This window comes from Tetrao urogallus (genome assembly GCF_951394365.1).
Source record: "Tetrao urogallus genome assembly, chromosome: 7".
Lineage (NCBI taxonomy): Eukaryota > Metazoa > Chordata > Aves > Galliformes > Phasianidae > Tetrao > Tetrao urogallus.
The window spans coordinates 17,865,584-17,887,301 of NC_136820.1; the positions used below are offsets into that span (position 1 = coordinate 17,865,584).

At 39.3% G+C, this 21,718-nt stretch overlaps 1 protein-coding gene across 1 annotated transcript in view; it reads left to right on the plus strand.

Annotated features, from left to right (window-relative positions):
* The window catches only part of RFTN1 (raftlin, lipid raft linker 1), a gene marked incomplete at both ends in the record, with an annotated part of 83,765 nt that overhangs the window by 56,544 nt on the left and 5,503 nt on the right, over window positions 1-21,718 (plus strand). Inside the window, 2 exons of the mRNA XM_079537945.1 lie at window positions 2,553-2,756; window positions 11,426-11,541. Of these exons, the coding sequence (XP_079394071.1) occupies window positions 2,553-2,756; window positions 11,426-11,541 (320 nt within the window). The remainder of the gene's footprint in view (window positions 1-2,552; window positions 2,757-11,425; window positions 11,542-21,718) is intronic.

The following is a 21,718-nucleotide window of genomic DNA, read 5'->3' on the forward strand; positions in this document are numbered from 1 at the left end:
CATTGCATTTCTGTGTAATTAGGTTTTTGTCATCAGATTTGTATCGTTCTCAAATAACTTTTCATTATGCTTTTTCAGTTTTTGTCGGGCAAGGAGGCATCTGGATTAGGTCAAAGCATTTCTATTAGCTGAATCATTTCTTCCATGTTATTCTAGAATCTCATACATTATAGAAGCCCTCTAACTTTTATAGTTCTAAATTAGATATCTCTGTCTCAAACCAGACCAGTACTTTCTGTTTTCATGTGTGCTGTCCTTGAGAGAGTTAACATAGCTATTATCTTTTGGATGATGGAAATCTTCTGTTGCAAGTAACTATGTTCTTAGTATTTCTGCATAATATAAGGCTGATCACCTGAAATCTTCCTTAATATTTATCTAAAACAGCACAGGATTTTATTACAGCTGCAGTTTTGCCAGATAAGGGGTTTTATTTTAAAAAGTGTGTTTAGTTTCCATATTTATCTTTTATTTCTCTGAGTGTTTTTCTGCTCTATTTACTTCTAGTGCATTTTTCTTTCTTGGTGAATGAAGCAGATACTTTCTGAGATGGCATTTTTTGTGACAGAAAATGAAGTAGCTCACTTACAGTAGGATTTCCCATATCTATTGCCTGTACAACATTGCTGATTTCTGTATTACTCTTGTATGGCTTTTTATTATTAGAGCACTCCCTTTTCCTCTCGTGGAAAATGTATTTCAGTCTTTGGCATCATTCTGCATCCTTCCTTGAGAGCATGAAGGTAGAAAGTACCAGGTGTTTTTGTTTCTTTTTTTCATGTTACACTACTTGTTCCATAGGAAGTGATCTTTCTTAAACTCTTTCTTCCCTGCATTAAACTTTTTTTCCATTTGTGGAATCTTTAATTTTGTTCAATTTAGGTTTAACGCTTTTTAGGTGTTATTTTTGTGATATTTTGTTGTTGTTCAGTATTTTGTAATGCTCATCTACTTCGCCCTTTATTAAAGGGCTCTCAAAACACTGTTAAAAATGCTTTGCCTGTAAACAAGGCACACGTACTGCACTATTATTTAGAAGTAAACTGAAGGTGTCTTTGTCCAAGCTTGAGCAGATAGGCTGCCTGGTGAAAGCTGTTGGCTGTAATAATTGGAGCAGTGGTTAGGACCGGTGTAATGACGATTACAAAACCAAGTCAGACACTGAAAGATTCCCACACATATTTAAATGAACATTTTTAGCAGCCCAATGTCAAATCCAAATCATCTTCCCCCTCTGGATTTCCAGTTCCATGGTGTGCTGTTTTTAATGTGATGTCTTCATACACACCAGAAAGATCTCCAACATGAGTCTGTTTTGGGAGTCAGGATCAAAATGGACGTAGAATTTTTCTGTGTATCCTCTTTTAAGTTAGGATAATTATCATTTTGTTTTTTCTAGTTAAGTGGTAAACTGCTAGAAGATTTGTGGTAATTACTCCCTTTTGGTCTGTTTTAACCATTGTTCACATCTGAGATCATTAAGTCTCTTTCGAATGTTTGGTTATATAGCAAGCTTCCTGGTCTCTTCTTCAAGTGCTGCCAGCCTGCTCCTGATCTGCTTTCTAACATCTTTTTCATTTTACACACTTTGTGCTCAGGGACATTTCTGTTAGAGAGCAGTCTTAACATTTCCCGTGACATTACTTTCTTTAATACTTGAGGTTACAATATAATAACTTGGAAACATGAGGAGCTTGTTGGGTGAATAGATTTAATCAAAGGTTTTTGCTTTTTATGTTTATTTGAAGAGAATTTTTTTGGCTCTTGGAAGTCAATAGTCAATCTGCACTTAAATTTACTTCCAGCTTCAGAGCTGTGAAACCCCAGCTTTGCTGTCAGCAGTGACTTTTTGTAATGACAAGAGGAGATACAGAACAGATTCTAGTCTCATTTTTGAGACCATGAACAGTGCTGCTTTCGTTATTCTTTTACTCTTGTGTCTGTGTCTCACCTTGGCTCAGACCCAGAGTAAATCAACTAACCAGCTAGCATTGTCTCTGTATTTATGATTCATTGCGTTCTTTAGATGCATCTGCTGCTTGCTGGTTCCATGCCACTGCGTTATCAAACCAAGTTATTTAATACTTTTGTTTAATGGTCATGATCTATTGAATGCTGCTTCTTCTAAATTTGCAACAGCATTTGAACTGTCCTCAGTCATACCTCTTTTAAAATGCATTCAGTAGAAAAAATAAAAGTGTTCTGTGTGTTAATGGTTAGTGACTTCTGCAGTACTTAATGCAGTTTGTGGAGTTTAATTGCTTTTGTTACTTGTAGAAGGGTTGTCCATTAGTACTCAAGTATGAATATCTGTAATTTTTTTATCGTCAACAGTGAATCCATTATTAGTAACAAATACTGAAACAACAATCAAAATACTGTGATGGATTTCAAGACCTTACTCTATCGTGCAGCACAGAAATGTCATAAAAAGAAAAGCATGTCCCAAGTATTGCATTTGTGTAGTGTGAAAGGCTGTGGGCAAACAGTATTGTTTTAGCTGAAGTATCATAATATGGTTGTTGCATTACTTCATTTTTACTTTTTGGTAGAGACAGAGATCTTCACTCTCTTCAACAAGCCCAAAACTCCACAGAGATGCAGCCAGTACTATACGGTGACTATCCCTATGAGGATCTCCAGGAATGGGCAGACTGTTAACAGCTTGGAAGCAAATTGGCTGGAGCATATGACAGATCACTTCAGGAAAGGAGGCTCATTGGTGAACGCCATCTTCAGCCTTGGAATGGTAAATGGTATGGAAATTACAGAGAGCATTATGTTGTGATTATTTTCCTTTCTCCGCTAATAGAGGTCATTATCTTTCAAGAGAAGACATTTGGGAGAAGACATTAAACAAGCTTTAATATGATCTTGGGAAATATTTGTTTTAGATCAGCCTTTTTCTGTGAAGTGGAATGAAAGTATACAGAAAATATTTTGGCATTTGTATAAGGCAAGCTGAGATCGTGAGTTGTATTTTATAAACATAATAGAGACATATCTGTAACTGCAGAAATACATAGACTTAATAAACAGTACCAAGTGAGCTGAATTGAATTATTAAGATAGTAAAGCAGGATACTTAAATTAAAGGTATGACAGTGCGCCAGTTTTATCTGACTAGTGCCTACCCCCAGAGGACATTTCCATCTTGATGGCACAGTATTTTTATCAAATTGCCTTCTCTTTTTGCATGTTGTGAATAGCACTGAATTCAGCTTAATACTGTAGCCAATCTGTACTGCACTGCTCGCTCCCTTGGTGACTCTGAAGTGAAGCTTGTTGCACAAAAAGAATTATGGTGCATAATAGGGATTTCAGAGACATAACCAAGGGACCATGAGAACAAACCAAGGGAAATGCTTAAACATAAAAATATTGAAGTTATAACCATATTAATTTTATTGGAAAATTAGGTGACTAGTTGCTTTTTCAGCAGCCTGAAAGAGAGACTGAAAACCTGGTGGGAAGGCAGGGCCAACTCAGGGAAGCTCAGGGGCAAGCAGTGCACCTGAGTGAGTGGAAGGGCTGGAGCCAGGATCCACCTCTTCACACCTCGTTTAAGAGTTGGCAGTGGGGGTGAGGGTATCTCACTGGAGATCCATGTGTACCTGAGGCCTTCCAAGGGTACGTAGATTCTTTCCCATGTTTCTGTGTCCGTGGCTGCTGCGTTTGAGCATATCCTTACTTGCTGCAGCACAGGGCTTTCATTGCTGTGCTTTCCATTGCGTTACAGTGCTACACTAGTATGCATCAAAATTCTTATTCCCAAATCCTGTGAGTGCTATGAGTCTTTCACCTAATTTTGGTTTGTTTTTCCAAAAGGATGTGGTAATCCGTAGGCTGGGATCTGCTACTAAATTTCATGGGTTTGTGCCACAGAACTGTAAAACTGCTTCCAGAGCATCATCTTCCCATTTTGCTGTCAATCAGAGTTCCGTGGCCTGTGATAAAACACAGTTGGTTGTGGTGAAAGTCAATTGGGATAACAATTCTGATTTTTCATTTTGCATCAAGTAGCAAAAATTGAAGGTCTAAAGTTCAGTTGATTGAATGCTTTCATAATACAGCTTCCTGGAAAGCCTTGTAATAGCTAGTTAACTTATTTAAAAACATAGTCAATTACTTTATGTGTATAAATTGCAACTCGTAGAGCCAAATCTAATTGGCTATATAAGGCTTAGTGTTTTCTTTAATAAAAACTGCTTATCAGTGTACTCTAAAATGTTTTAAACACAGCATTTTTCTGTTATTTAAACTTCCAAAGTTCATGTATATAACAGGACTGAGGGAAGTTCATGTACTTGGATACCACAATGAGGAGTACCAGATAACTGCCTACAGACACAGATAAAATTCGCATGGGGGATGGCAATAAAGTTTCTACACAAACAGGGCAGTTTTATATGAAAGTGTACAGATTCAGGATTAAGTTAAATTAGAGCTTGAAGATGAGCAGTTGATAATCATTTTTGTTATCATTTTGCTGTTACAGGAAATTTTGGTAGTCAGAAAAGCTCTAAATTAAAGTTTTTAAAAGGGCATCAGTACAGTTAAGGTAAACTGTCATGACTGAAACCACACTGTTAGAAAAATATTTAATAAGAGCATCCATAAGGTGATCCCAGTTGTAATTACATATTTATGATTTAAATCCTAAATTTTTCTTACGCTGCAAAGCGATGGATATTTTTCAGTCTTATACCAGCCCATATGAAACAACCCAGGAAGGTGGGAAGAAAGAAGAGGCTCAGGGCTTCTTGTTGTTATAGTCTTTTAATGCAGCCTGTCCAGCCCTTTGTAGCTGATGTCTGTATTCACTGATTAATCCTTTTCCAAATCAAGGTAATATTAGCATATTTTCTTTAATTGGTTATATTAAATTTCTTTGCACTGGGAACTGATTTTTCTCTTTGCCTTAAAGTATGAATTCATTACTTTGCTTATTAGACTTAAAAGCAGGGTTATTATCTTCTTCTCTCCCTTGTCCTTGGAATGCCCAATCAAGTGAAAATTTCCAGATTGTTAGCATATATGAATTTTTCTTTCTTCTGCCAACAGTTTAATAATTTGTATGTAAAAGAATTTTAAAATTCACTGATAGCAGCTGTTTCTTTTTGCTCATCATACCAGAAAATAACAAGCAGAAATGTAATTGCAAATTACACTTCATAAGCTGTTGAGAGATACACCAAGTATCTTGTCATTACTAATACTCCTTGTAAACCCAGGTGTAACTGATGCTGTCTAATGATCTGAAGTGATCGTAGGACTTCACCCATTCCCTCTTCCAGTGAGAAGTAGAGCAAGGTACAGGTTAGTAACAGTGAAAATGGAAAAGATCTGACAGATGAGATCAGCTTCTTTCTTACAACAAGTCTTCAGTCAGTAATATGAGAGTGGTTGCGGATGGGAAGGGAGAAAGACTGAAAGCTAAGGTTGTACTTCCATGCCTTAACAGAGCAATTATAAGTTTGGTTGTCTTCAATCATTTTGAACTACAGTTCTTTAAACATTTGATATTTGTTTTTCTACTGACTGTGAATTGCTGGGCTTTCAAACTTGCATAAAGCCAGCTAACCATCTATAAAACATTGACAAGACTTCAAGACAAAGCAAGCAAATGAAACAAAAGATGAGTTGCTTGTAAGAGGAAATTAGTTGGGTTTTTGAAGGGCCAAATGGATTACCTCAGTTATATTTGCACTGCTGCTGACAGAAATGAACCAGTGATGCATTTGGCCAATTTTATTCACCTTATCCACAGAGATGGCTGGTATTTTTATCATCCATATGGAATTATTTTCTCTGTGTGTACTCAAGGTGAAAAGGTTCAGAGGGAGAGAGGAATATAAATGTGAAGCAAAGGCCAGCATTCAGATCACGTGACATAAAGCCTCAGATATCTTGTTTTCTTTTTGAGAGCAACAGCAGCGTAAAGGTTACTTTTCTAGATGAGGGGAATTTGTAGTTCAGACAACACAGTGAAAGTAGTTGCGCACTAGAAGAGCTGTCATGGTAAGGGAAGAAATCTTTTCCCGTATACTTCTTGTAAATCAGAAGGAAGAACATCAAAATAGCTTTTTGTCAACAGAGCTACATCAAATATTTATACAACCAGTGAAAATAGCTTTTTTGTGCACAGTGGGATACCTTAATAAAAAATGCAGTGGTAATAGAACATTTTCAGAGGAGGGACAATGATTGTAACCTTTGTTTGGAGGCTTTTTTTTTTATTTTTTTTTTTAAAGAGTGAAGTTATGTTATTTCAAGAGTAAAGACTGCTAAGTCAGAATGGCTTGTTTTACTGCTTTAACTACTGCTTTCTTGCAGGTTAACTAATATTTGGAATTATTAAAGACCGTTTAATAGGCTAAGCTAAGTTCCGGGAGATGAATCTTGTTAGACAAGAGATTGCCAAAAAGGAATACAACTGCATTAGAATCAGAGAAGAATACTTTATGTGAGAAGCAGTGAAAAATGGAAAGGCCGGTTCACCATCTAAGCTTTGGATGGCTGATCTTTGTAGGTAGGTTAGTTAAGATTCAGCCAGATAAACAGAGGAATCTGCCTTGCAGGTGTGTCTGCATATGTTGTTACCAAAAACTGCCATTATAATTGGTGGAGGCCTAGATCTAGACCAATATTGTTTGTGTTGTCATCCACCTTGTCTCACTTCAGACATATAAAAGAGGTAGGTGCAATGGAGTATGTGGTAGCAGACCTCGGAAGGGCAGAAATACTTAGTGACTCCTTTGACTCAGTCTTCATTAGCGTGTTCTCCCAGATATCTGAGTTCAGAGTTAAGATTCAAGAAGGCAGAGGACCAGCAGGAGTGGATGAAGATCAAGACAGGGATTGCTTTAGTTTCTGAGACTAGATGGTCTGCATCCAGGGGTGCTGGGAGAGCTGGCTGATGTGGTAATGAGGCTGCTGTTAATCATCTTTGAAAGGTCATGGAGATTGGAGGAGTTCTCCAATATCAGAGAAAGACAAAGGTTGCATCCATCTTCTACAAGATCAAAGGGACAATCCAGGAAACAACAGGGTGGTCAGCCACACCTCAGCCCCTCGGAAATTCACTGAGTGAATCCTATTGAAACGTGTTTCTGGACACATGGAGGAAACTTGTTGTGAACAGTCAGCGTGGATTTAACAAGTAAATCATACTTCACCAAACATATTACCTTCTGTGATAAAATGATGAGATTTGTGGATGAAGGGAAAGCATTGGATGTCATGCTGGGTGTCTTCAGGAAGGAAGTTAGACACTGTATCCCACAATATTTTTCAGCCTATAATGAAGGGTGTCTAGACAAGTAAAAAAACTGGTTACATGGCTGCTTACTTAGAGAATGGTAGTTAGTAGGTCACACTTTACCTGGACTAACAAAAAGAATACCACAGACTTCTGTCCTGGGCTGTGTTGTGTTTTAACATCTTTATTGGTGATGCAGAAGAGGTGGAGAGAGGGCTATTATTAAGTTTGAAGATTATATCATATTCAAGGTGCAGTTAATGTGCATCAGGGTTGGGCTGCTGTGTGGACAGGCTGGAATAACAGGCCAGCAGGAGGCTTTTGAAATTCATTGAGGACAAATGTCCTGCCTCTGTGAAGGTGGTGATCCTTGCACACATGCAGGATAGAGACTGCCTGTCTGGTTAGCAGCTCTGTTGAAAAAGCCTTGGCAGTGTTGGTGGGTGTGAAGCTGACCATGAATCAACAATATGCCATAGCCATAGAGAAGGAAAACAGCCTATGAGGCTGAATTGACGAGGGTATTGCCAGTAATTAAAATAAAGCGATTATCGTCCCTTATTTGACACTCATTAAGGCTGCCTCTACACGACATACTGTGTCCAGTTTTGGACACTTCCCCACAAGGAGCAAGGAACATGCTTACAAACTGAGGTTGGTTTAGCAGACCATCACTGTCAGGAGCTGGAGCCCTTGTCCTATGGGACAGCTGGGACTGAAGGAGCTTACGAATAATACGGATATCACCCCTTGGCTGAGCTCTGGGCAGGAGGATGAGAAAGAATGTGTATAAACTGAAATGAGAGGTTGGATATAAGGGAAAATGTTTTCAACATAGAAATAGACAAGCTTTGTAAGAGGTTGCCTGTGAAGTTGTGCAGTCTTCATGCTTGGAAATTTTCAAGACACAACTGGATAAAGTCCTGAGCAATCTGCTCTACTTTGCACTGAAACTGATTTGAGCAGGAAACCAAACTGCAGATCCATGCAGCTTATTCCATGATTCTATGAAATTGGGTCCTGTACGAAGTAATGCTTTTATTTTTTTTTCCCATCAGTTGTAAAAGAGAGCCTTGGATAACAAATTCAGCTGTAGGCATCTCTATCATAAATCTGTATTGTAAGATGACGTGAATCCTACATGACTATTGCCTAAGTTGCTGCAGACTTTACAACATCTGAGGGACAAAGGCGTTGCAGGTAGACTCAGTTTGTCTGTCCAACTCTTTGCCCTTCCACACCTGTGTGAGAGTTCCCCTAAAATTCCTGCTAATCCTGACACTGTAGCATGGGTTGTATGTTCCTTCTCTCCAAATTAAGATGCCTTTAGCTCCCTTTCTGATATTCTGTCTCCTGTTTATTCTTAGCATACCAGGTGCTTCACATGGGATTAAATTCATGATCTGATTATTCTTTACTATTTTTTCCAGTTATTTCTTTCCTTTACCTCCCTTTTCAGCCTGTAAAAGGAAAAATGTGCTGCAAAGGTGTACGAATTGGCAGACATAGTTATGGCATGAAAGTTGAAGAGCTGGTAGAGCGGAGGCTCAGTTATGTTTAAGGGGTGATCTTAATGAGTACCATCAAGCAGTTTATCTTATGGAGTTTTCCACTATTATCACTGTGTTGAACAGACACCAGTATGCAGCAACTGTCTTTCTCTCATAAGTTTTCTCCTTCTGCTTTTCTCATTTTCTTTCAGGTTCTTTCCTTGCCAAAAAATTAACAGGTTTTAGGATGGACTAGATGTAACCTTCGACAATAATCATTGTTTAATCATTGTTTAATCATTGTACATTCAACAAGGAGGTGCGGTTAAGTTTATCTGCTCCCTGTAGGGTCTCACAAGCTCATCTATTCGTTTCTAAAACATTACATATGTGCCATAATGTTCACATATGTGTAAGCTCTGAACTGTGCAAGTGGAATGCGCAGCAGAATGAAACATAAAGGATGATTTATGAGAGAGTGTAAACACACGCATGCTGATTGTGTTTTGATCACTTACTAATTTGCTGGCAAATGTGTGGGCAGAGCTCAAGCTGCAGTTGTGCCAACAGTGTGACAGTGAAATTCATCAGCAGAATTCACGATGCACTAGCAGGAATCTGATTATGTATAAAGCTTGCCTTGGAAATTTAAGATGCCTCTGTATAGTTGTGATGCATGGGATTCTGCTTTCAGCCCTCAGTGCTGTTCTATGAAACCTGCATGAGAAAAGTAAAGGGCTATTTATATGCTGTGTATCCTAAAATGGATTTGGGTGGAGGTTTGTGTGTTGGAATATGATGTACTGTACAGAAGTTGAATTGGTTCCCACTTTGAAATGTAGGACCTAACAAGTACCACTTATGAATAAAATATAATAATGAAATCTTGTACCTATCTGTATGAGACAAGCATGTTCTCTCTATGTTTTCTAACTTGTAACCAGCTACATTAGTGATTTTCTCTATTATTTCATAACAAAAATGCGTGTTCACATCACTCAGATGAGGCCTCTATCTAGAAGACAGGAACTACTGCTTTGTAGTCTAGTTTTTCCTCCTTGGAGCAATGTATAATAATGGCTCACTGTAGTGATGAGTAATCTCCTTCCTTCTTTTCAGTCTAAATGGCAGGAAAGTAATCTGTGGAGACTGTCAGTAGGTAGACAGAGTTTTTCTACTTATTTGAGACTCCTAAAAGAATCTCAAAGTTGCTATTAAGTGGTTTGCTACTCAACTGAACTGAAAAAAAAATATCCAGTTTTATATTAGCAGTGAGTTTTTTGCATCTGCTTATTTATGACTTAGTAGAAACTTCAGCAGAAGAGAGTAGTGGACTATGCAGGTAACAAAGGAATGTGCATATACTCTGGAAATATCAGTCTTGCTGTATATATTTGTAGACAGGAGCCTTCAACTGTAGTAGCTTAGTCTGTTGTGAGCTTTGCATTTCTGAGCAATAAACAGAGTTTAGATCTTATCAAGTGTGTTTGGTATTGTGCATACAAGAGGTAAGAAACCTTAATCTTTACTCTGTCTTTGTGAAAATCGATTGTTTTCCTGTGGAGGCAGTGATGCCTTCCTGCTAGCATTTCTTGGCCTCCCAACATCCACTGTGGAGGGTAGGAAGACCTGCTGAAATCGCTGAGCAGGCTTGCCTACAAAGTCAGTGCAGGGATCTGTTGGTTCGGCCTATGTGGTGCAAGGAGCAAAATTTCCCTAAAAATACAAATAAACTGTTGTATAAAATACTGTTGCATTTAGGCAGGTGGAGGAGCAAGGTTTTCATAGTTGGTTGTACAGTGCCAGTGTATTCTTTAAATCTGAGGGGTAGGATGAGAAGCATGCTTGTGACAGTGTGAGAGTTCTTGGTGTTCATAAAGAGTACAGAACTGTTATGTAGTATATTTTATGGACAGCTATTTCATAATTTATTTTAGCAAGGAAGGGTATTTTTTCAATTAGTTGCACTCTTGTGTCGTGGAGCTGACAAAACTGAATGCTTGCCTCTGGGGGAGACTGCTGATAGTAAAATATACAGCTAAGTTCAAGGGGAAGGTGCTGCTGAAGTAACTTTAATAGCGTGTTTAATCTGAAAAAAGGCTGAACATGCTGGGAATATAAATGAGAACAGTTACTAAACCAGATGGTCAGAAAGCCTTCATAAGTTAATGAAATAGTTATGAATGTATCTTTTCTTTTACAGCATTTAGATATGCCAGAGCGTCCTTAGCCCACATAGACCATCGTATCTGCAATACCTGTTCCATAAATAGGGTTCTGACTTGAATAGGTGAATGCATAGGTACACATTCATTGTACTTACAGAAACCCTTCAAAAGTTGATGCAACATGATATGTGGTCTTCAGCCCATAAAGCATGTGTACAACTTCAGGTTGGTGAAAAGGACTGAACTTATTCTGACACCTCAAAAGGCAAGAGCTGTGTTTTTTGAGGATAAACTCTGGCATAATGGTGGATGGAGAAGGTTGCTTTTAGAAACTGCTGCATATGTTTGTCTCAGACATTTGTTGCAGTTGGACTTTCGGAGGAAAATGTGTTTCCAAGCACATGGTATTAATATGCTTGAAAGAACTGGCTATTACTAAATTAAAATGCCTCGCTACACATGGGGTGTTTCTCACAGAGCTTACGCATAACACTGTGTTTCCACAGATTCCTTGCATGGAACAATGGATGGAGTATTTCTCTTTGAAGATGTTGCTGTGGAAGACAATAAAATCATGCAGGGCTATGATGCTATTGTTGTAGAGCAGTGGACTGTACTGAAGGTATGTTTTTCCTTTATTTATTTAATAAATCAAAACACACCGAGACTGCAGGCATACTCCTGTACTTACTTCAGCAGTGCATACAAGTAATGGAGGTAGAGAGGCCGGTGTTAGCAGTAATGCCAGGTTAACCATGCTCTGTGTTTGAACAGTGCTTTTTTGGTTTTGAATCATTCCTTACTTCAGTGGGGGAGAAGATGGGAGGAAGAGCAGCGTGGGTGTGGTACACAAATAGGTATTTAAAAACCTGGGATTAAAATCTTTGCAATAAGAAGGAAAAAGATCACAAGGGGAAAAAAAACATTGCTTAATGTTCAGAATATTTTTCTTTTCTTATAATTTGATTGCTCTAGTCTGCCAGAAATAGATGTTACATATCTATTAAAGGTTGGATGGGACCCTGGGCAGCCTGGTATTGTATTGGATACAGAGATTGGCACCTGCCACTGGCAGGGGGGTTGGAGCTTAACGATCCTTGAGGTCAGTCCTGACCTGAGCCATTCTACAATCTATAAAAAGCCATACCTCATCTTCATTTACAATGTATTGCAAACTGGGTGTGAAAATCCTAGGAAAGACTTAAGCAGGGCACAGCATCTGCCAGAAGCATGGATTAAGGAAAAATGAGACTGATACTAAACTAAATGTCTAAAATTCCAGGAGACTAGGATTAGGAGTTTGATCATTAGTTGATGACTTTAAAGTGTAGCAAGAAATGAGCATATAAGAGACTTCTTGAAGAACAACGTAGTTGTTAACAGCAGCTTTTCTTGTGCTCATATGCATCTATAAAAATGATGCCTGTATTGCATTTGATATTATTCCAGTTATTACAGACTTTAAAAAAAAAACAAAAAACAAAAACTTACAGCCACAGTTTATTTTTAGGGTCAAGTTGTGGTATTGCCAATCAGGAGCAAGGTTTTGGGGTAATGACAGAAGGTTTCATGAAAGCATTTAGGTTAGTGCTGAGTAAGAAGGCAAATGTCAAGAGGCATTAATGTTAACCGAATGTTAAAAACTGCTTGGAGAGGAATAGAGTGTGATACAGCAAGCATACACTGCTTTATACTACTATATAAGTCATGATTTGGCAGCATCTTTTTTCATAGGGTTATGTTAACACTGAAAATGTCCAGAGAATAGTAATGGGGATGATCAGCCATACAGACAACTTCCATATTAGGAAGACTTTATGTGGTGTGTATTTCAGCCTGGGAAAAAGAAAAGTTGCAGGTAACAGAATAGGTAGAGGTCTCCTAAATCATAGGAGATACTTGAATAGGGGTTAACTTTTTGCCTTCTTTGGCAGTATAAGATTTGAGAGGCTTCAAATGTGACTGCTCAAGGGCCAGGTACAAAATGGAAAAAAAAAAAAAAAAAAAGTAATTCAGGTCATACGTCACACAGCAGGAAGGAAATTGGTAGAATACATTTCTGAAGAATGCCGTGGTTTCAAAAAGGCTAGATGGGTTCAAGGAGAAACTGGAAAAGATACTGTGATTTTCTCTATCTTTTCTGTATCTATGCAACTATAGAAGCATTTTATTCAGATTAGCCATGTGTTTCTAAAGTGAGCCCTATGATCCTTCCCACATACTATATCTTACTTTGCATCACACATTGCTTTCAGTAGAAACTAAACCTGATGATGTGCTGAGGAAATACATAAAATATCTAGGGCAAGTATCCTGCATGCTTGCCCTGATATTACTGTGCTTGAGCTGTCCCATATAGCCACACTGGGGATAGCTTTCTGAGATTAAGTAGACTCTTGATCTGAATCAGTTTGGCTCAGACAGCCAGCGAGAAGCTCTCTGTGACTCAAGGATATTGTAATGCAGTCATGCATAATGCCCTCTGCACCTCTTAGTTTGCTCTTGGTGGACACAAGTTTGCCTCAAACTATGATGAGGACAGCATCTGGTAATGAGAACCAGTGATGGCAATAAGTGAACAGTGTGACACAGCAGAGGAGTGTCTTCTAGCATGGCCACTTGGAAGTGTTAGAGCCCTGGAAGGTGGTACATCGTTTGCCTGAATTCTAGCAGTGATGCCTTTCTCCCTCAAGCTGGAGGTACAGCTGGCCAATAGATTAAGGCATCAACCAGTGAAAGCCATCTGGTGAGTCAGGAGATGCTGTAATGCTGCATACCGTGTCTGTGTGAGGGCTAACATGAAGAGTCTCTAGTTCCAGGTGTAAGATTTGGTAGGTCTATGTGCAACTTCAGAAACTAGCTGATAACGTGTACACAACTTGTTGGTGTGATGAGATTGTTCTCTGCTGTAATCTGAAATGTGGGTGCTGGCTATTCCCTGGCAATTCTTTCCTCCTGAGGTCAGTAGCCTCGTTTAGTGACACAATGAATGTATTACTTACCAATGTGTAAATGGAGAAATAGAGTAGAGAAAAAAGCATGCTGAAGGATAATGAGGTGTTGTAGAACTCTTGGACAGTTTGGAACCCAGATAGAGATAGAGCAGTGCTGGCCACTTTTTTGTTCCCCTGAGATTTAAGTAACTGGCTGGCTGTTTCCTGCCCCATGCTTTCTGAGAGATAATAGGAATTGGTAAGTAAGGTCATGAAATGATGAAGAAATACTGGAAGCCAAGGGAATCTGTAGGTGCTTGTCCAGTGTCCTAACCAGAAAATCAGGTTGTCCCTCAGTTAAACTCCCTTGAAATCCACCTTTATTTACAGTGAGCATGGAATAAGAAAGGGGCAGAGGATGGGACTGTAAAATGGGAGATACAGAAAATGGGAAAGACTGTCCAGTACTGACAGGAGATGCCCTGATGCTTTTTAAATATTATTGGTAGATCAAAATGTTACCGCAGAGATAGTTTTGGAGCAATGGAATGCCTCATTAATGTAGAATTTCAAATTTTTTGATACAGATTTTACTGCGGCCTAGACTAACCTTTTCCATTTGTCTTTTTCGTTTATACCAAGGCAGCAATGGAAGCACTGATGGGCAGCGTGACATAAATGTGTCATAAATGGATCCTTACTTAAAGTTTGTATCAGATAGGATGTCTGGAAGAGCTATAGACTTGTTCAGGTGTGGTCTGAACTGTGCAAATGTATTGTGCTGTGTCCCAATTAGGAATAAGAAACAAAGAAATGAAAAGAATCCCAGCCGCAACAAAAGAAAGCTGTTCAACATAAAAAGACATACAGCATGTACTGATGCTCTCAGTAATAAAATGAAATCTAGAGAACCTTTCTCAATGAAAAGATAAAGTTTTGCTGTTTAGTCATAAAGGCAAAAGAGAGGGGCTAGCACACCTCTTAGTGAGGAATGTGCTGCCTTTTTAATTGCTAAGGCTAAAAGAGAAAACAAGCTGAACAATGTGATGCACTGGTTATGTGTGTAAAATGTCAGTCTGTAGAGGATGTAAAGCTTGCAGCTGTCACAGTATGTGGTCCCGCCAAGCAGCAGACAGGATGTAATAGCTCTGAGTGATTTAACTCTTTCTCCTCGAGCAAAGTAGAGCTGTCGCATCCTCTGTGAATGACCGGAGGAGTTCTAATGACAAAATGCTCCTCTCATTCCTATCATTTTAACTCTAAAAATGTCAGAACACGTTATTTCCACAGCAGTCTCTGAGATCTGGCGCTGCAACTTACATGATGGTTTTAATTCTGCTTGCCTAGGCAAATGTGGGTAGGCAGCTCTGATTAATCACAGCCTGTGTGATTTCGCCCTCCCCACCTCTAATCTGTCTCCTTCTCTTAGCCATTAGCCAAGACAAAACAGCTAGTAGTGTCTTTCAAGTTGAGTGCCACAATGTTTATTTTAGATTTCTATATTGTTCCTCTTTGGAAATCTTGTTCATTCTGAAAACACTGTCCTTAATTTACAATATTTTCTCATTGAAAATCCTCAGCTAGTGATTCATCGCTTTCTTCTTTTGTGCTATTACCGTGTTGCCATTTCCCTGGCAAAACTGAATGGGGTCAGTGTCTGCTGTAGACATGATAAACCGTTTACAGTGTGACATATCAAAAGATTTAAGAATGATCTCTGTTAAGCCTGTGTTGCAAGTTGCCTTAATGTAAGCCTTTGGAAAAATTCTCTGGAAATGAAGATTTGATTTGACTGTAGATTTGATTTAGGTCATGTCAGTTAAGCTACATTTTATTGTCTTTAGCCATAGGAGAAAGGCATGGCTGGGTCAGAAAAAAAGCTGATGGCGATTGGTATGAAATGCAGTTCTGAGAGTGACTCTTTACCATCCAAATATTTTTGCCTGGATAGAAGATTTCAGGATTTTGCCCCTCGTTGCTGTATAAGCAAAGCTAAACAAAACCTTCAGGAGCCTGTTAACTTTAACAGGTTTTTGTAGCTGTTGTTTCTTTTATCTAAGATACAAAGGCAGCATAAATATCTCTGTATTTGTCTACTGAACTCAATAGATGTACCCTATATAGGATTAAAAAACACAGGCAAATCTTTCTTTGGTTTTGTTGATAAATTTAGCAATACTTTGTTGGAGTGCTGGAAGTACTGAAGTTTGGCAAAGCCAACATTTCTTCCCAGTGAGTAAAGGACACTTGAAGTAAGCAGGCAGAAAAGCACAGGATTTATAACGATCTCAATATTAAAAAAGTCACATACTGTCTGGCATGGTCTGCTTCGGTTTGTGGCAGGATCATAATTAGTTCTCTATTCACTCATAGAAACAAACATAGAAAAAAAAAAAAAAAAAAAAAAAAGAATACCAGATCTGAACTTTCAAGAACAAACTGAAAAGAAGCATTTCAGATGTGTTTTTTTTATTGGTTTTTTTTTTTGTTGTTATGTTTCTTTTTTTTTTTTTTTTTTTTTTTTTTAAACACTTTACAAAGAATCACAAAGGGCACAAGTCTTTTTCACAGCAGGTCACCTTTGGCCAGGCAATAAGGACTTGGCTTATGTACCTCTTTGACCCTGAGCGGCTGCTGGGTGGCCACAGGACGATGCCCTGGCATTTTGAGTATCACAGGAGACAGCAGCTGGGACGCCATCAATTGCGCGTGCTACCCTGCATGTTAGTGAAACCCTGCATGTTTTGGAGGTCTCCTTTCTTGTTGACTTGAGCCTGTTGCCATAGAGCATCTGTTTTTCAGATGTGCTTCTTGTTTGGAAGTAGATTTTTCATTTCAGAATGGTAAAGTAGTGCACAGAGCTTATTTGGAACAGGCTGAGAGTAACTTAGAACTGAAGGACGTTACACTGGGGAAGCTGTGTGCAAAAGCTTCAGCTGTGTGTGGTAAGGCACCCTGGGTTATACCAGTTCTCAGACAGTGTTTAGCTGTTACTGTTGTTCCAAGAACAGTTTGTAGATAGATGGTTAAATTGGCACTCACCTGAAGGTACAGCATGGAAATGTTGCAGGAATTATGAGACTAAAAATGCCAGAGTTATGTAAGACAATGTACTGATGGATTGCTAGATCATAGTTATTTCTTCTGCTCCGTGGCCAATGTGGAATTGTGCTGTCATGTGCATGTCCCCTATGCTGTATTAAGTTCAGCAGATTTCCTAAGATGTTTCCACGCTTCCTATGAGGAGAACCCTTTCCATTCTAATGTAATACATTCATCTTGAGGAGCTTTTGCTACCTGTCCTCTGCTTCTATAAACGCAAAATTCTGTTGCTATTCAACTGTGCTTCTGTCTTACAGGTGCAGGCATTACTGGAAGTACTCAAACATTTTAACAGTTTATGCTTGCACCAGAAAGTAGGGTTTGCCTCACTGAAGTCACTGAGAGAAGTGGACTTAACAGACAGAGGAAGCTTTTTAGTTGTTGATTATTTTGCTTTACACTGTATGTGGACATGGATGTGAATGCTACTCAGCAGCATATATGTGTATGGACATTGAGAATGGATACATTTGAATCTCAGGAAAAACTGTCTTCACAGGATTCCCCCAGTTTAGTGCTGCAGATTTGTATATTCTCAAAAATACTTCACAGTCCATTAATTCACATATAATAAGAAATTTTATTAAGAAATATAAGTTATATTTATCTGATATAATGAGCAAAAGGCTGTCTTGTTCTGTTTTTCTGTTTGCCCACACTGCTCTGCTGTAAAGCTTCTCATGCATGTCTGCTGACAAGGCTCTGTATTGTATTACAGGCTGAGATTTAGGAGAAGCTCAATGCTGAAGGAGCGTGGTGCAATTTTTTTGCTGCAGCACTTGTGTGAAACTTCTCTTTTGCTTACAGTAGACAGTTTTAATGGATCGATAGTGTTACATTATTAAGAGAAAGTGTTTTATGGAATAAGTTTAAAACAGGAATGGACAAATCATTTCAAACTTTAGAGCATGGGCTTGGTCTCTTTTTCTTCTGTATTACTGCAGCCATCAAACATTTGCAGCATTCTTGTATCAGGTCATTCTCAGACAGCCCGTATATTTGATTTCTCTCATTTTATTTTCTCTCTTTTTCACAAGGTGCCAGTGTTGCCTTCACCACGTCCTCTTTCTCCCTCCAGTGAAATAGGAAAAGCTGCAACTTTGGCAGTGGTGGAGGCTGGTAGTCTGCTGCCCAGGGTGCATGCTGCCTTTTCTATGGGCTCTCTCCAGTGTTTGTGTAGGGAGCTGGGCAGGAGCACACTGCATGTTTTCTCCCATAAACAATAGCTTGAGCATACTTAAAAGCTGCTGTGTTTTTTACTTTCCATCCTCTTTGCCATCTGTCCATAGGCCTTAGCATGTGGTCTGTTAGGATTTGCTTGTAAAGGTTTTATTAAGATTTATTTAATGGGATTTTCAGTCTTCCACTCTTCAATCCACATTGGAAAAAAATATTAAACAGTGACAATCCATAGCTGCCCTGTAAGTAAATCACATTCACTTAACCCAGGAAAGAATGATTTCTTTCTGTCTCACAAGAGCTTAGTAGCTGCTGTGTTTATTCTCTTGCTGTGGTTAAAATTGCCACAGTAAAGGGGGAAAAGAAAAGAAAAACAGTTAATGCAGTTGTTTGCGTGGCTTGCCCTAGATATTATCTTTATCATTTTTTAATCATACTTTTTATTCCTTTCTAATGAGAAGAAGCTGCTGTGAAAGCAAGAAAAGACTGAAAACAAACAATACAACTACAGAAAAAATGAATTCTTTTCATGTGGTGTAAGTCAAGGGAAAAGCCTCACTCACTGTGCTCTGGCTTCTTGACACTCCAGGTGTGATCAGAGATGACTTACCATCCATAGCAGGGTGGGAAACAAGTTAATTAAAATTTTCCACCTTCACACTGAATGAAACATCTCCCAGTTTGAGACACATTATGTGAACACTCTTGTTCACCAGAGCTCTGGCATGTACTTTCTCTTCCTATTGGTTCTCAAATTCAGATCTGTTAGCTAGAAAGAGCATTGAAATCTTCTCTTAAGAAATTGAAATTATATTTCCATTGTTGCAAATAAAAGTAAATCTTAAAATAACGTTATTGCTTATAAAATATAAAATAAATATGAAATTCTGCTTTTTCTCTGTACCCAGCCCCCAGTGTATTGTTTATTTGGATGCGTTTTTGCCTACGGAAGCATTTTAGGTGACACTGATTCTTTGTGCTCTCTCCTGAAGACCTGTACGACTGTGGCTTCTGCTTGTGGCCAGTTTCCAGTCCTGGGATAGGACTGCAGATGATGATTCAGGAGAGGGAGGATATTTCGTTTATGTGGTGTTAAGGCTGCTATTATCTGTATTTGCAAATGGGGAGCTAGCAGCCCATGTGAATTCTGCATGTTGGTTCAGGAGAGTGTCCTTTCTCTTGTCCGTTGCCTTACAACAACCAGTTGTTGGCATTTATTCCCCTGAGGAGCTGTGTGGTGCCCAATGGTACCAAGGTCTTGCTCAGAGCAGTTGGAGCTGGGAGAGGTGTGCCTTAAGGTATGTTCCCTTCCTGGTCTGAAGAAGGAACTGAAGAAGCCCAGTCTGACTTCTGGGATTGTTTAGTCTGGAGAAGAGGAGGCTCAGGGAAGACCTTATTGCTCTTGACAGTTACCTGAAAGGAGATTGTAGCAAGGTGGGGGTCAGCCTCTTCTCCTGGATAACCAGTGGTAGGATGAGAGATGATGGCCTTAAGTTGTACCAGAGAAGGTTCAGGTTGGATATTAGGAAGAATTTCTTCTCAGAAAGAGTGGTGCATTGGCACAGGCTGCCCAGGGAGGTGGTGGAGTCACTGTCCTTGGAGGTGTTCAAGAACCGTGGGGATGTGGCACTGAGGGACAAAGTTAGTGGGCATGGAGGGGCTGGGTTGGTGGTTGGACTCGATGGTCTTGGTGGTGTTTTCCAACCCTAATAGTTTGATGATTCTGTGATCTATGACATGCAGGTTCTGCTGTCAGCACCAGCCTGTGCAAGAATGAATAGATACCTTCTAATAATGACACAATACTCTTTCAACAGATCTTTTATGTTTTCCAGACTTTCTTTTTCTTTTCTTGAAGTTTAACTGACGTTAATCTTAAATCTAATTTCCGGTAACTTTACACTTTTGAGTGTGATTTATCCTCTCTTTCTGCTTCTGCTGCTTGGGGATTAAGAAGCACAGCATCATCTCTGCAGGTGGTGCTTAACTCTGACAGGTCAGATGGGTCCCAGCCTCCTTTTGCCTTGTGGGGACAGGACTGTGACAGTGGGGGCAGTGCAGCCTCACACTCCAGGTTCTGCAGCAGCCAGGCAAGCTGTGCTCTGTGTGTTACCAATGTCCCTCCTCATTGCTGTCATCCTGTTGATTTTTGACATGTCTATGTGTGTGTCCTTATGCAAGGAGAAAGGTCTCCTCAGTGTTCTCTGACCTTAGGCAATGAATTCAAAATAGGAATGCTGTTTGTAGCATGGGAGGTTGCTTGGGACTCAAACAAGGTCTGCTGCACCGGTGTTTCCTGACCCACTGGTCTAATGCTTTCCACATGAGTGATCTCCCTCTGGTTTGTCATCTACAAATGCCTTGAGAGAGGGAATGTTTTGATCAGATCTTGTGTCCCTCCTGGTGTCTGGAGGAGGGCTGGCAGTGGTGATGTGCTGACCTCGTTCCTGGTGCTTGTGTTTTCATCATTTTTGGAAAACATTGTTGACCTGCCTGATGAAGCTCAGTGTGTGATTGATCTCTTTCCTTGAGAGGTTAGATGTTAAAGGCATCTGGACATGTCATCCTTGCTGTATTACTCTTGCAAACACTATTTTGAAAACTTGGAAGCGGCAGGAGATGCCCATCTTACAGTGGGGACAGAGAGTGGGAAGGGCAAGGAGGAGAAAGAGAGTGTAGGGAGGCACCAAACTGCCCTCAGTCCCAGCTGGGGATCAGTCCTGATTGCTTTGGGGGAAATCAGTAATTAGCAATTCTGTGTGTATTCCAGATACATGCTGGTGCTGCAAAGCAGCTGTGTGTGTAAAAAGGCCCTGGAAGTCTCTGTACAGAAATCAGAGCAGCATGAGCCAAGTGTTCTCTTACAGCTACTTTCTAGTGCAGAATTTTCAAATACTCTCTTTTTTAAGCAGGAGTGATAGAGCTTCTTGGGCTATTTGCAGTCAAGATGAGATTTGAATAGGCAGAGTCAGGCAGTCATTCAGTTATGAAGATATCAAGTGACCTTTATTACAGTCATTAGAAGAAAGGAATAGTTGAAGTTGGAAATCACTAAGGTAATTTGAAGTACTACAGGAGGATTTGGATTAGTTCTGACCAGATGACTATTATTACAGAATAAATGGACTTTTTGGAGCAGGCCTGAGGAAAATAGAGAAAATTATTTTGCTGAGAATTGGTGATTAAAACTACTAGTGTGCACATTAAACCAATCTAAGTGTCTGAGTTTTCTGGCAGATCTGATTGTTATTCCAATGGAATACAGCTATATTTGTAGAGGCTAGTAGTTATCATTTCTGTGTTTTGTATTTATTAAGATGAGAAACAGGTAAATATGCTCTACCATCTATTCTTAAGTTAGTGGAAGTCTTGGCAATGGGACACTGGAGCAGTCTTTGTTGAAATCACCAGTAGTTCTTTATGTGTGAATTACAGGTTTTGCCATCTATTGGAAAGAGCATTAGCAAGGCTATCTTGTGTATATCTGAAAGGCGGCATTTTTGGTCTGGCCCACAGATCTTCTGATTCAAAACAAGGAGGCAGTGTGTATTCATGAGTAACTCTGTGATTCTGTAATACAAGGAA